General features: G+C 28.8%; 1 protein-coding gene across 4 annotated transcripts in view; it reads right to left on the minus strand.

Moving 5' to 3' along the window:
- Window positions 1-1,429: 1,429 nt before the first annotated feature.
- Window positions 1,430-14,907, minus strand: part of LOC123268222 (LIM domain only protein 3-like) — a 156,573-nt gene continuing 143,095 nt past the window's right edge. For all 4 annotated transcript variants that reach the window (XM_044733152.1, XM_044733153.1, XM_044733151.1 and 1 more), the window contains 4 exons: window positions 13,703-13,814; window positions 12,998-13,261; window positions 3,733-3,988; window positions 1,430-2,247 (listed from right to left, as the gene is read on the minus strand). In XM_044733152.1, coding sequence (XP_044589087.1) covers window positions 2,110-2,247; window positions 3,733-3,988; window positions 12,998-13,261; window positions 13,703-13,794 — 750 coding nt within the window. In that variant the 5' untranslated portion in view covers window positions 13,795-13,814 and the 3' untranslated portion in view covers window positions 1,430-2,109. The remainder of the gene's footprint in view (window positions 2,248-3,732; window positions 3,989-12,997; window positions 13,262-13,702; window positions 13,815-14,907) is intronic.

The following is a 14,907-nucleotide window of genomic DNA, read 5'->3' on the forward strand; positions in this document are numbered from 1 at the left end:
AACTTTTAACTTCCCGCTAAAAATCTCAGATTTTCAAAAATCGGGAAGTTATTGTTTTCACCCCGTTTCGCAAAAATCGAGTTTTCATCAGATCTCGACGTTTGAAGGTCACAGGAAGCTTCCCTGACTATCCCCGCGAGGTTGTCACTATGTCTGTATGTATGTGTGTGTGTGTGTGTGTGTGTGTGTGTGTGTGTGTGTGTGTGTGTGTGTGTGTGTGTGTGTGTGTGTGTGTGTGTGTGGGTAAGTATGTGAATCACTTATAACTTTTGAACGGTTGAACCGATTTCATCGCGGTTGGTGCCATTCGAAAGGGCTTCGCCAAACTTAGATTTCCTGAGAATTTGAACCGATTCGGACCGATAGATTTTGAGAAATTTTGAAAAATCTCAAAAAAAATTAGAAAAAAATCATTTTTGAAAGTGGTTTTTTTGGAATATCTTTTAAACGGCTCGATCGATCAATTTCAAAAACTAATCAACTCTTAACGTCAAAAAACCACGCCGATCGGTGCTAATCCGGTCAAAATCGGTTGATTCGTTCGAGAGATAGCGTGAACGAAATAAAACCGAAAAAAACCGAAAAAACTGTTTTTTTCACATAACTTCGTCATTTCTTCTCGGATCGTTTTTGATGATATAGAATAATTTCAGAAGTTAAAAAACCGCGTCGATCGCCGCCAAAAACGTGGAAATCGGTTGATTAGTTCGAGAGATATCCTCGACGAAATATTTGGAAATAAGGATTTTTTCAACATAACTTCGACATTTTTTGGAATAACTTTCAAACAGCTCTACCGATCGATTCCAAAAACTAATCAGCTCTTAACATCATAAAACCACGTCGATTGCCACCAAGCTGGTCAAAATCGGTTGATTCGTTCGAGAGATATCGTGAACGAAAGAAAACCGAAAAAAGTGTTTTTTCAGAGTTACTCCGAAATTTCTAGTTTGACCAATTGAAACTTAGAAATTATTTATAAGGCTTAAAAAACTACGTAGAATGCCGCCAACCGCGTAAAAATCGGTTCATTCATTCAAAAGTTATTGCGGTATGAACATTCAAAAAATAGTGTTCCATGAAACTTCTATCAGACTTTTGAGCTCAAAGAGCTCAAAAGCATAGAAAAGGTATCTTTTTGAGCTCGGAGAGCTTAAAACAACACACAGATTGTACTTTTGAGCTCGAAGAGCTCAAAAAAGCGGCCAGGTATTAACGGAATTAGCGGGAAGTTGCAGGGATGGCCTTTAGGGTCAACCGTTTTCCTAATTTTTTTTTAATAAAATTAAGGTTGAATTTTTTAATAATTAATTACACAAAAATTCTTCATCAAATTAAAAAAAAAAATTATTTTTAATCGTGTTTATCATCAATAAAAAATATTAAGAAATTTTTATCAAATTTTACTTAATTTAAAAATTTTTTAGGATGAAAAAATAATTTTTTAGTTTCAAAATTTTTCTCTTGAATAAAATAAATTTTTTTCAGTATTTAAAACAAAAATGAAAGAGCAATGCTTGTTCACTTAAAACTTATAGGTAATATCTTTGGTTGTTGCTGTACGAGACTAAAAACTCATAATGATAATAAAAATAAATGAACGATATTTTCAGTAAGAGATTTGGAAAAATCAGAGTACTTATAATCGTAATTATAATCGTATACTCATTATCTATTGCCATTCTTCCAACATAAATAATTATTAAATTAGAATGATTTTCGTCTTACTTAGCCTACCATTATCAATAGTAGTTATTAATTATTTAACTTATTTAAATAGTTTATTCAGTATTTACATGTGCGAGTGCACTCAATCAAAAAAATATCTTACACAAGCTTCGGTACTTAAATATCATACACTAATTTTTTTATTTATCATTTATAATTATTTGTTAGCCGTATCACCGTCACTTAGTCCGTCTCATCACAGGCGCGAAAAATAATCGCTAGTGAATTATTTTTAGCTTGGACGTACTTGGTTAACTCGTTATTAGTCGGTCAATTAATATCAATGTTAATAATAATGTTTTCTAACTTTATCAATTAATAAAATTGTTATTGTTAATAACTATCAAGACACCGGAGCTTTTTCATAGGTGGAGCCTCGTCTCAGCTGGTCGGCGCCGGCATTGACATCGGGGGTGGTTTGACTGCCCCTAATCCTGGACCCGATAACCCGTTATTATTCATGTCACCTGGACCACGTGCTCCTGACATTCCGTTTATTGGGGTACTTGATATTTGACCCTGTCAAATAAAAAGTTAAAAATTTTTATTTATTTTTCAATTGCTAAATTGAAGGAAAAATTTTTTTTTTCACAGAAAAAAAAATAATCAGGCTCATTTATATTATTAAGAGAATGAGGAAAAGTTTGTGTCCAGGATAATCGTATGGTAAAATCGGTTTTTTGGTCAAATTTAGTGTGATTGCAAAGGTTTTGATTTGAATTTGTGACTTTTCAAGATTTCATATCATTCTCACTGATAGTCAATTTATGATGATAAGTATTTAGACTGCATTTGAAAATTCTCTATCTCTAGATACATAATTAAGAAATGACCTTGTATCTCGTGAACTATTGACATTTTTAAAGATATAAGCTCACCCCGACATTACACTCTTCAAGACCTTTTATTTGAGTACCCACATCATTTTTTCATATATATATATATATATATATATATATATATATATATATATATATATATATATATATATATATATGAAAAATATACCAGTAATGCATGTGGTTACTCAAATGAAAGCTCTTGATGATTAAAACATCGAGATGAGCATATATTGTTAAAAACGTCAATAGTTAAGAACTGACATTGCTATCTTGTCAACTAATGATATTATTGGAGATATAAGCTCATTCCGACATTACACTTATCAAGACCTTTCATTTGAGTACCCACATCAATTTTTCATATATTTATATATGTGTATATATGAAAAATATATAAAAATGCATGTGGGTACTCAAATGAAAGGTCTTGATGAGTGTAACATCAGGATGAACTTATATCTTCAAAATCATCAATAATTATGAAATGACCTTGTATTTTGTGAACTATTAACATTTTTAAAGATATAAGCTCATCCCGATGTTACACTCATCGAGACCTTTCATTTGAGTACCCACATCAATTTTTCATATATTTATATATATTATATATGTGTATATATAAAAATATATAAAAATGCATGTGGGTACTCAAATGAAAGGTCTTGATGAGTGTAACATCAGGATGAGCTTATATCTTTAAAAATGTCAATAATTAAGAACTAACATTGCTATCTTGTCAACTAATGACATTTTTAAAGATATAAGCTCATCCCGATATTGCACTAATTGAGACCTTTCATTTGAGTACCCACATCAATTTTTCATATATTTGGTATATAATATATATATGTATATATGAAAAATATATAAAAATGCATTTGGGTACTCAAATGAGAGCTCTTGATGAGTGTAACATCGGGATGAGCTTATATCTTTAAAAACGTCAATAGTTAAGAAAGTACAGTGCAATTTAACAAACGTCAATATTTTTGTTAAAAATTTCGTCTTGTTTAATAATAAAATATTTTTTCCTCGTTAATTTAAAATTTATCGAAAAAACTTTAGGAGATAAATAACAAATTGCAGCTTAAAGTTTTGGGACAAAAAATAAACGCGATAAAACTCAGCCGGAAGATGGACTAGAATAAAAAAATAAACTCACATTGACGTGATTGTGTGGCACAGATTGTCCGAGTGTCTGTGGCGGATGTCCTTGATGAATCTGATTGTGACCCGGATGGAGATTCTGCGTAGCTCCCGGAGGCGTCGGCGTTGGCGTCGGCGGAAGTTGTCTTTTTAAATGGGTGAGAGATACTGGGGGGTGTAGGGCCATATTCGCGAAAACTAGTCTCTCTTCGTAGTCGTACTCACAGAGGATTTTGTTGTCGCAAAGGTAGAACCTGTCTCCGACGCAGAAACTGGAACAAAAATTAAAATATTTATTATTTATTTAGATTCTACAATTATTAATCTAACTATTAATTATTAATAAAAGTTAATAGAATTTTTCGTCTTTGTGATATAATTTTTTTAAATTCTCAATATTTAATCCAGACTTTGAATTAAAACTTAAATATTCAAATGTTAAATAAATAAACTAGTTATTTATTTGCAAATAATAATTTTTTAAAATAAAATAATAATCATTTTATAAATCAAACTCTTGTTTTTCAAAAGTACTTGCGAGAAACAAGACATCCAGGGCCATCTAACGGCAAACACGCAAACTTATAAAAATCACGCGGTAAACACTCGGTCGTCAAAGAAGAGTGTCACATACTTTGAATAGAAAAAAAAGTAATTAAAACATAATAAAATATCACATCAAACATTTTTTAATTAAAAAATAATTATTTTTCACAAGCGAAATAATAAAAGCCTGGGATAAAAATTAATAAAGGACCGTGGAATAAAAATAGTTTTATTAAAAAAATAAATTAGCATCATCGTGGAATCACAGTTGAGCGAAGTTACGTATTACGTTAAACATATAATGTATAATATATAATATATAAGTGTGTGTATGTGTGATAAAAATATGAAGGATTCATATTCATAATTCACGTGATATTAATTCATTTTAATTTGGGTGAGACAAATACAAACTCTTATGAGTAGCGAACAACTAAACCGAGTAGCGAGTACGAGAGAATAGTCGAGTAGAATCATGGATCATATAATAATAGCCCGGAGTAAGCGCAAATGCGGAATGGAATGAGTGCCGTACGTGCAATGCGATAATTCTATTTGCCGTGCGATTATTAATATATCTGGTTTATGCCAGCTCGGTCGCATTTCCGGCTGGATCAAAGCTCGTCCCGTTTAAAGAGACTTCATATACATTATTCCACTCCCACCCTCATTTTCCACCCCTAACTCGTGCTTCTATCTGTCACTAGAACTCTAGAACTCGCTAACGAAATTGCGATAATTGTTAACTCGGCATGCTTCTTTTTTAATGACTCGATCATTTAGTTAACTTTTGGGTGATATTTGCAATTTGTGATTAATTTTTTCTGTAATTTTTTATTCAAAATTAACTTGATAATAAATCGCAATTTTTCGTTTTTTAAATTGACATTTTAAGACAGTTTTTTCCTCATATTTGATTGTACTTATTTATTATAAAAATAATAAAAGCTAGCAACCTTGCGGTCACTATGTGACTGCCGTGACTTATAAACTATAAATAAATAAAATTTTGCTTTATTGAATAATGAAATTTATTAAATTGTACTGTACTTTTTTAACTATTAACGTTTTTAAAGATATAAGCTCATCTCGATGTTACACTCATCAAGAGCTTTCATTTGAGTACCCACATGCATTTTTGATATATTTTTTATATATACATATATGTAATATATATAAATATATGAAAAATTGATGTGGGTACTTAAATAAAAGGTTTTGATGAGTTTAACATCGGGATGAGCTTATATCTTTAAAAATGTCAAAAGCTCACGAGATACAAAGCCATTTCTTAACTATGTATCTCATAAATTGTTAAATTGCACTGTACTTCCTTAAATATTGACGTTTTTAAAGATATAAGCTCATCCCGACGTTACACTCATCAAGAGCTTTCATTTGAGTACTCACATGCATTTTTGATATATTTTTTATGTATACATATATATAATATATATAAATATATGAAAAATTGATGTGGGTACTCAAATGAAAGGTTTTGATGAGTGTAACATCAGGATGAGCTTATATCTTTAAAAATGTCAATATTTCACAAGATACAAGGTCATTTTTTAATTTTGTACCTAGAGATGGAGAATTTTAGAATGTAGCCTAAATACTTATCATTATAAATTTACTATATTAACATAAAAACCCATTTTATTAAATAAATATACTCGTTACAAAATATTGCTTATTCTCTTAATAATATAGATTTTAAAAAGCACATTTTTAAATTCGTTTTGAAACTTTTGTCAAATAAAATTTAATACCAAAAATTTTAAATAAAATATGTGTTCAATCTAAAATTTTTATTTTCAAATTACATTTTTAAAAAAATTTTAAATGAACGATTTTAAAGTTTCTACAAAATGTTATTTTTCGAAAAATTCATTTTATTTTATTTAAAAATTTATTTAAGACGTAATTAAAAAAGTAATATATCTAAAAATTTATTTACTACAGCATAATCTTAAATCAAATAAATAATACGTTTGTTAAGGAGTATTTTTAAAAAATTTTATCTTAAATTATTTTTTGGTCATTTTCTTTACTTATTTAGTGAATTTTTGAATAATTATTTATAGTCATAATATTAATATAAAATATTTATGTTTAATTTTTTTTTTTTATAAAAAAATGAGCTTGTAAATTGTGCACTTTTGAATTTTTCAAACTTTTATGTTTTAACCTGTTGAAAAATAATTAGAGTATTTTGTATTAGATACATTTCTTTTATTTATTTCTTTTCTTACCCGTTAGATTGAACAATCGATTTATTAAAGCCCGTAAGTAATTGTCACGAGTCAATATAACAAATGTACATAAAGCAAAAGGGAGAAAATGAAAAGAGAGCATGAGAGGGTGGAAGATATAAATAGCGATACGGGTGTACACATTGTGAAAAAAGGCGGAAGATACCGAAGACTGTCGCGGTTATCAAGGGATGAGTGAGAGGAAGAGAAAAAGAAAGGAAACTGTCGATATAAACAATACATTGATGGTAAAAAACGTTAAATTGATCCTACAGTTTATAACATATTGTTTTGTGTGGACGCATTTGTCGAAATGTCGAACAATGGCTCTCTCGATATTTCACGCTAAAATAAAATAAATATACTTTTAACAATTACTGTTTGACACTGTTACTCACACTGTGTGCATTCAGGAGATTTGAAGGCTTTTAATTAATATTTTTTTATTTAAAATCGTAAAAAAAAATCAAAGTATGAATTTTTTTATTCGGAAATATTATAATAAAAAAGTAGAATTCATTAAACTTTATCGGCGCGTTATTAATTATAACTCAAACGATTCTGAATCGATAAGAAGCAGCAAGCTGTAACGAGATGAGTGAGCTGTTGACAAAAGCACAGATAATTACTTTTATCTGAATAAAAACGGCAATTAAAAACAAAGAGGGTCAAGTGTTATTTTAGTCGATGTCAAGCTTTAGTTTTCCATCAATAAAATTCCGTCATTTGAATTGGTAATGAATTAGGTAATAGTCTCGGTACTCGACTGCTTCATTTTACTTAAATTATGAAATTAGTCAATTAAGATTTTTTTTTTTACTTTAATTTTGTTTTCTTAAAAAATTTAGCTTTTACTAAATTTGAATAGAAATTAATATTTATTAAAAAATTAAAATTCTTCTTTACAACTCTAAAAAAATACTGTACAATTCTTTCAATAATTATTCACGGATCCAATGTAAAAAAATATTGAAAAGTACAATTAATTTTTACTGTACTGTACCAGTAAGAAAATAGACGTAAAAAATTGATAAGAATTATTATTTTTTACCATTTTAATGTCAAAAATTACAATAAAATAAAATGTTTTTACTAAACTTACTGAAAAAATTTACTGGAATAAGTATCAAGTAAAAATAAATCTAAGTGCAATATTATTCCCCGACTTTAATGTGGCGCTGTAATCGCTGAAGACTTCTTAATTGACAACTAATTTTAATAAGCTTTTATATAATTATTATTTTAATAAAATTTTATGCAATTAGTTAAATATTATTTGTAAAAATGTACTCTAATGACATTTTGACGTTCTAATTAGCAAATTGTCTAACTCCATTTTAGAAAATCTTCCATTTGTACGAAAAAACAATTAGTTCAAAATTTATTATCACTTTGAAAAATAATTTAATATCTAATAGAGATATAATATTTTGGTTTGGATCATTCAAATAATTTATAATTAGATTATTGCTACATCAGAATGTTAAAAAATGACCTAATTTTTTATACCTAATTTTTTTTAATATTGCTGCATTTTTTATAACTTTTAGACCTAAATTTCAAATATTTTTTCTTAAAAATATTTATATTCAAGTATTTTCTATTCACAAATCAAATTTTTCATCAATTTGGCAAGCAAACTTTTTTTAATAAGAAAAATTTTAAAAAATTTCTAAATGTTAGTTACTGTGTTTTGAAATTGGGCAGCCGAATTGCTAATTAGACCGTCGATTTGTAATTTTTTTATTTACTACTAGTTATTACTTTATATAAATTTTCAAATGAAATAACCTTATAAAACAAATTAAACAAAGAAAACTAATTAAAAATTTGATCTATTAAAACTAAAATTTAGTTTTTCGAAAATATAAAACCTATAAAAAAATATTAATATTCTTTTTATAACAATAACTCTAATAATAGTTCTATTTTTGTGTGCGATAAGCTGCATTAAATTTTTTTTTTATTTCACAGGAAACTCAGATAAAGTTTATTGACATAAATAAAATTAAAATATTATTGTTATTACTGATAAATAATAAAGCAACGCTCAATTATAATACGCTCCAATAATTTATCTCATGAATTTATCAGTGAATTTTAGAAAAAATTTTTCCATTTGTCGACCCAAGAAAATTATTCGAACCTAAAAAACCAAAATCGAAAGCCGAGATTGAGCTGGAATCTGCAATTGAAAGCGATTTAACGAGAAGGGAACAGGAGCCTGTACTAGTAGAGAAGAGAAGAGAAGAAAGAATCGAGATTGTAGGGTTACTATTTAATTGGAGTGCCCGTTAAATTAGACCGGACGTCTTTTTAGAAGAGTCCCCGCGAAGAGCTAATTGGATCGGTAAATCATCCGGTAACCAGACTGGGTGGGATCCGGGCGAGGGGCAGCAAAGGGGACTCGGTGGGGCGAGGAGCCAACCCTTTATTCCGTGTTATTACAGTCTAAAGTTACCCCCGTGTAATTGTTGCTGTTTAATTGCAAGTTCCAAGTCGCCCACGCTCCTCCTGGCCCTCTGTCTCTGTTCCGCTTCTCCCGGCCAAACTCAACCCTTTCTTCCTCCATCCCTGTTCCTATATACTGCCCCTCGTTACTTCCACCGCTCTCCACCCTACACCTCTGGAGTCCTTCCTTCAATCTCCACCAAATCCCGGCATAATTGCAGCTTCAAGTTGCCTTGTCTGTCCACTCACTCTTAGATACAAACTCTTTTTTAATCACTTATATTACTTTTAATTATTTTTTCTTTTAAATTCCGGATATTTTGATTTCTTTATTTTTGCATTTTGATAATGAGAACTTAATGGTCTTATGATTATATAAAAAGTACCATTAGGTGTCGTGCTCATTAAAAAAAAACCTAATTTACGAAAAATTATCATCTTGAAATTTTCACTTAATAATAAAACAAAAGAAAAAAATTATTTTTTTTTTAATCTATATTATTAAGAGAATAAACAAAATTTAAAAGGCCAGTGTATTTTTATGATAAAATGGGTTTTTATGGTTTAATTTGGTATCTTTGGAAGTCTTAAGTTGCTCTATCTCTATCTCTGCTCTATCTCTAGATACATAATTAAGAAATGACCTTGTATCTCGTGAACTATTGACATTTTTAAAGATATAAGTTCATCCTGATGTTACACTCATCAAGACCTTTCATTTAAGTACCCACATCAATTTTGATATATTTTTCATGTATAAATATATATAATATATATAAATATATGAAAAATTGATGTGGGTACTCAAATAAAAGGTCTCGATGAGTCTAACATCGGGATGAGCTTATATTTTGAAAATATATATTATATATATGTATATATGAAAAATATATCGAAAATGCATGTGGGTACTCAAATGAAAGCTCTTGATGAGTGTAACATCAGGGTGAGATTATATCTTTAAAAATGTCAATAGTTAAGAAAATACAGTGCAATTTAACAAAAGTCATTATTTAACAAAGCAAATTTTATTTATTTATAGTTCACAAGTTACGGCAGTCATATTGTGACTGCAAGGTTGCTTGTTTTAATTAAAATGTTTGCTGTCAAATCATAAAAATAAAATTTTTATAGAAAATAAAATTCTCGATTTCTAATTTCTCTTCTCTAAAAAAATGAGTTTTAAGACAAAAAATCTCTTTAAAATAATTTTGTTCTTTAATCAAATAATTTTTATTTTTAAAGTAAAAAAAAATTAGTAAATATCTTCTATTAAAAAAAAATTTGACCCTCTGTCTAGTTTTAATTTTTTTATGGAATTAAATTGAAAAATTACTTTTAATAAACTTCTGAACTGAAATTTTAGTTAATAATTAAAAAAAATAGTAGACAAAATTCATGTTAGATTCCATTAATTATTTTTCTTTGACAATAAATCATTTTTCAATTTTTATTGTTATATATTTATAAAATAAAGAATTGTCCATCTCTAAATTTAAAATTTTGGAAGCTAAAAAAATGATTTTCTAGTCAAAAATCTTGTAAATTAATCCATAAGCTTCTTATAAAAATAATTTAGTGAATAAAAGATATTTCTCCAGAATAAAGTTATTTTTTCTTCAGTGCACAAGTAGTAAAATATTTCCTACAATTTCGTAGATCCGACCTTGTAAGTTTTTTTTATAATTTTATAATAGCTAATCTATAATCGATAAGAAGCATAAAAAGTGTAAAGTGTATAAATAATAAAAACATCTCAAAGAAAAAGTAGATAACCAGTTAAATCGACGGCGACAGACTGACAGCCCGTGTTAAAATGTTAATATCAGTACAGGAAATAGCATAAAGTAATCTCAGTCTGTCCTTCCTGTTGTTTATCTTTCTCTCCCTCTTTCTCCTCTAACTTATACACAGAGTGTCTGGTAGAGTGCAGAGAGCAAAGTAGAGACACTCGACGAGTCTGTGCATGGAAAATTTCAATCTGGGCGCTCAGATAACTCTGGTGAATCTTTAACGAGGGTCCCCGTGTTACTCTACCAGAGAGCAAGTGAGAAGGGGAACTTCCGCGGTCACCAAACGACGCACGGACAGGACGGATAGAGTTGTCGAGTAGGGCTTGATGAATAAATAATCGAAATCCTCGAGTGCCAATGTGCGACCCCATTAGGAACGTTTTACTGTTCGTGAAGCTGCAATATATCAATACATCTAGACTTATAGATAGTTTTGTAAAGAAAAAATCTAAACTAGATTATTATTTAGTGATAATAATCATTACAGTGACTGTTAAAAATTTTTTAATATAAAGCCGGTCATATAAAATTAAATATGAGAATAAAGAGATAATTTTGCATTTTTTCTAGAAACGTATGAATCAAAAAAATTTTTTTATTAAATAAAAATTAAGTTAATAATTAATTAAACTCATACAAAATGTCAAATAAACTCTTTAAAAGAGTCAAGAAGGTGATTTTTGTTTTATTACTTATTTTCTGAAATTGAACTCTCTGGTAGTGAGAATATTTAGCGACCATGCGCCACCTGTCGGAAATTTTCAGAACTAAATTTAAAAAAATAGATATACGGCTATATTAAGGCATTAAAAATTATTTACAAGCGTCTTACATTTTACTAGCCGTTACTCGCCCGCTCCGCTGGGCGCTTTATAGAATTGCATTTTTGAATCTAGACTTGAAATTTAATTAGAGTATTATTTTGACGTGCTCAGATTGCCAATTCTATCGACTGGGCATGTACTTTTTATCCATTTAATTATTCTAGCTAATATTCATTGGAACTTTCAATGTGCAATCATTATAACATTCCCGTGTCTTTCTTACAAAAATGAATAATAATTGATTTGAAAAAAAAAATTTGTTATGAGCATTGAAAGTTTCAGTTAAAGAAATTGCAGGTCTCCTAAGTGAAGAAATCTGCCTAGTATATCAACATAACCAATAGAATTAAAAAATTTATTTTAAGAAATGACAATCGAATAGAATAAATTGAGTTACAATAAAAATTCATTATTTCTAAGTCAAAAAAATTTAGGTTCCGGATAAGAAATCACCAACATATCATATACTAAAACCTTCTCCGAAACACACTACGTCTTATGGTATAAGTATTATTACGATCGGTTCAGTAGTTTTCGCAGTATAACCGGACAAAAAAACCGGCTCTCCATTTATTAGTATAGATTAGTCCATAAAATTATAATTATAAAATCAAAATTATGGGATGAAAATAAAAATAGTTAAAGAACAATGATCTAATCTAAGCGTTCTCAAAAATTACCACATTTATTAGAGAAAATAACTTTGGAATATCGGAGAATTACCTGAGGGAAATCAAATGTATCCATGGTATCTATTTCACACGGGAAACGTGACTTTTGAATACATAAAAAACGAGATTGACAATAGCTGGCAATAAAAAAAACAGTAAAACTCACCTGTTAATAAACAAATGTTAAAGCCGGAGGGACAAACATATTGGACATAAAACTGTCACGCGAGAAATAATTATATATAATACAACAGAAGAATGAAGAAATAAAAATGTAGTACGGAGTGTAAGTAGGCTGATGAGAAAGTCCTTACTTGAAATGGGTCGAAAAAAAATAAAGCGAGAGGGATGATTTCCCAATTGACTTGTAAACCAACCCCTGGAGGAGTGGACTCTCATCGTGAATGCTCATGTCGCATTGTCTGTGTAGAGTATCGGTGCGAAACTACTGTCGCATAGTTTACAGTTTATAGACAAGGAGGGGAGGTGTAACTAAACCTGGAATGGAGGGAGCAGGAAAATGAGTGACGGTACTTCTACCGAAGAAGTAGAAAATAAAATCAAAAATTTAAGATTGACAGACATCTTGTTTATTGATGTTTGATGTCTTATTGTCGTATTGTCTTAGTGTCAATTGAAAAGGTTTTTTCCTAAATTTTTACCTTTTAATTATTTCATAAAATTGATAATTCATTTTTTAATTTTGTATAAAAAAATTGGAAAAGTATTAAATTTTCTTACCGATGATTACACTGCTGGCACGCAAAGCACTCCAAGTGGTAAACGTTTGTCCGAGCTCTCATTACCATCTCGAAGGGCGGTATTGATTTGGAACAAGCCGAACAATGACCCTCGTGGCCGAATATCCTCAGGTAATCCCTTTTGCAAAGTAACAGATTGGCTCTTGTATATAATGTTGATCCTACTTCGCCTAATCGGCAATCACAGCAACTGCACTTCAGACAGTCTTCATGCCACAGTAGGTCCAAGGCTTTCAGGAGGAACCTAAATTACAAGAATCATAACTAATTATTATTATCATTGTTTTTAAGATTTCTTAATAAATCAATTAATTTCTTAATAAATAAATAATTTTTTAACATATAAATTAATTAATTTCTTATTAAATAAAAAAATTAATTTCGTAATAAGTAAATAAAATAATTTTTTAATAAATAAATGAATTAATTTCTTAATAAATAAATAATTATTATTTTAGAGAGAATTTATCAAAAATTGCTACTTATAAGAATTAAAAAAAAAATTGATGCAATTCTTTTAAAATATTAAATTTGTCAAAAAATTTTGATTAATTTTTTAAATCTTTAAATATAAATTTTTAAGTAAGCAATTAATTTTTTTATTTTTATTCAATAAAAAAAATTCACTGTAGATTTTTTACAATGTAATATATTATATAATTGATTGTCAATTAAAAAAATTAACCTTTCTGTTATGGTTTTGCGACATCCCGCGCATATCTCCTGCTGCGCCGAGCCGTTTTTGTTCGTTTCCGATTTACTCACGTCCATCGTCATGATTGGAGTTACTCCGCCGTCTGAAAAATAAATTTAATAATTTATTAAGTAAGTAAAATAAAAGAAAATTTTGGAAAATCAGTGCACGATTTTTTCACAATAAAATTGATTGAAATAAAATATAAAAAGCAAAATAATAAAAAACAGAAAACTCTGCTATGGTTTAGTGGCGCCATAATTCTAAGGTGAGAAAAAAAAGTACTATAATAAAATGTATTGATAGATATACAACAAAATACACAGTCATATATTAGTTTTTTATAAATAATAATTTAACGACAGTGAATTGAACGCTCATATTAATTGAGAAAGCCCTAAGTGTGTTACTTTAGATAATAAAAAAAAAATTATTCCAGTACGATCATTTTTTCGAGCAATTTCCCTGCCACATACACCAATCCATAAGCAAAGATTATTTATTATGTTATTATTTATCATGTTGAACAAAATAATTGTTATTGAAATATATTTTATGTGCCTGACAAATTATTTGACTTGATATTAGTACACTCAGATTAACCTGTAAGTGCGATATAAATAAAAAAAAATCAATTACTGTTTCGAGAAAACTGCTTTTTTTTTTTAAATGTCGAGAGTAGAGCACTACCTTGTAACGGGGAGCATGAGAAGGAAAGATCGGGTCGTGAGAAGTTGAGAAAGGCTGAAAAATTATTACTGAGAAACAATTATTAACAATTTAATTATTTATTCAATGTAAGCAATTTTATTTTAACAAAATTCCTTAATAATATTACCCTTAAAATTAACCTATCAATTACTTAATTGTGAGGACCTCTCACCTACGCAGGCACTTGCCAAAACTTACAACTAAATACCCTCAAATTCTTTCAACTATAGATCATTACGCATCTATCTTCTTAATTTCTTAACTCTACATAGACCATTACGCATCTATCCTTAATTTCCTAATTCAATCATAGACCATTACGCATCTAGATTCCTAATTTCTAAATTTAATCATAGACCATTACGCATCTAGATTCTTAATTCCTTAACCCTCGTCCAACTGACGGAATAACAAACAACATATTTTACCCAATAAAACTTCTCAATATTTCGTATTTTCCAAAATTCCAAAATTACGCCTAACAA

The sequence above is a fragment of the Cotesia glomerata genome, linkage group LG6, assembly GCF_020080835.1.
Source record: "Cotesia glomerata isolate CgM1 linkage group LG6, MPM_Cglom_v2.3, whole genome shotgun sequence".
Taxonomy (NCBI): domain Eukaryota; kingdom Metazoa; phylum Arthropoda; class Insecta; order Hymenoptera; family Braconidae; genus Cotesia; species Cotesia glomerata.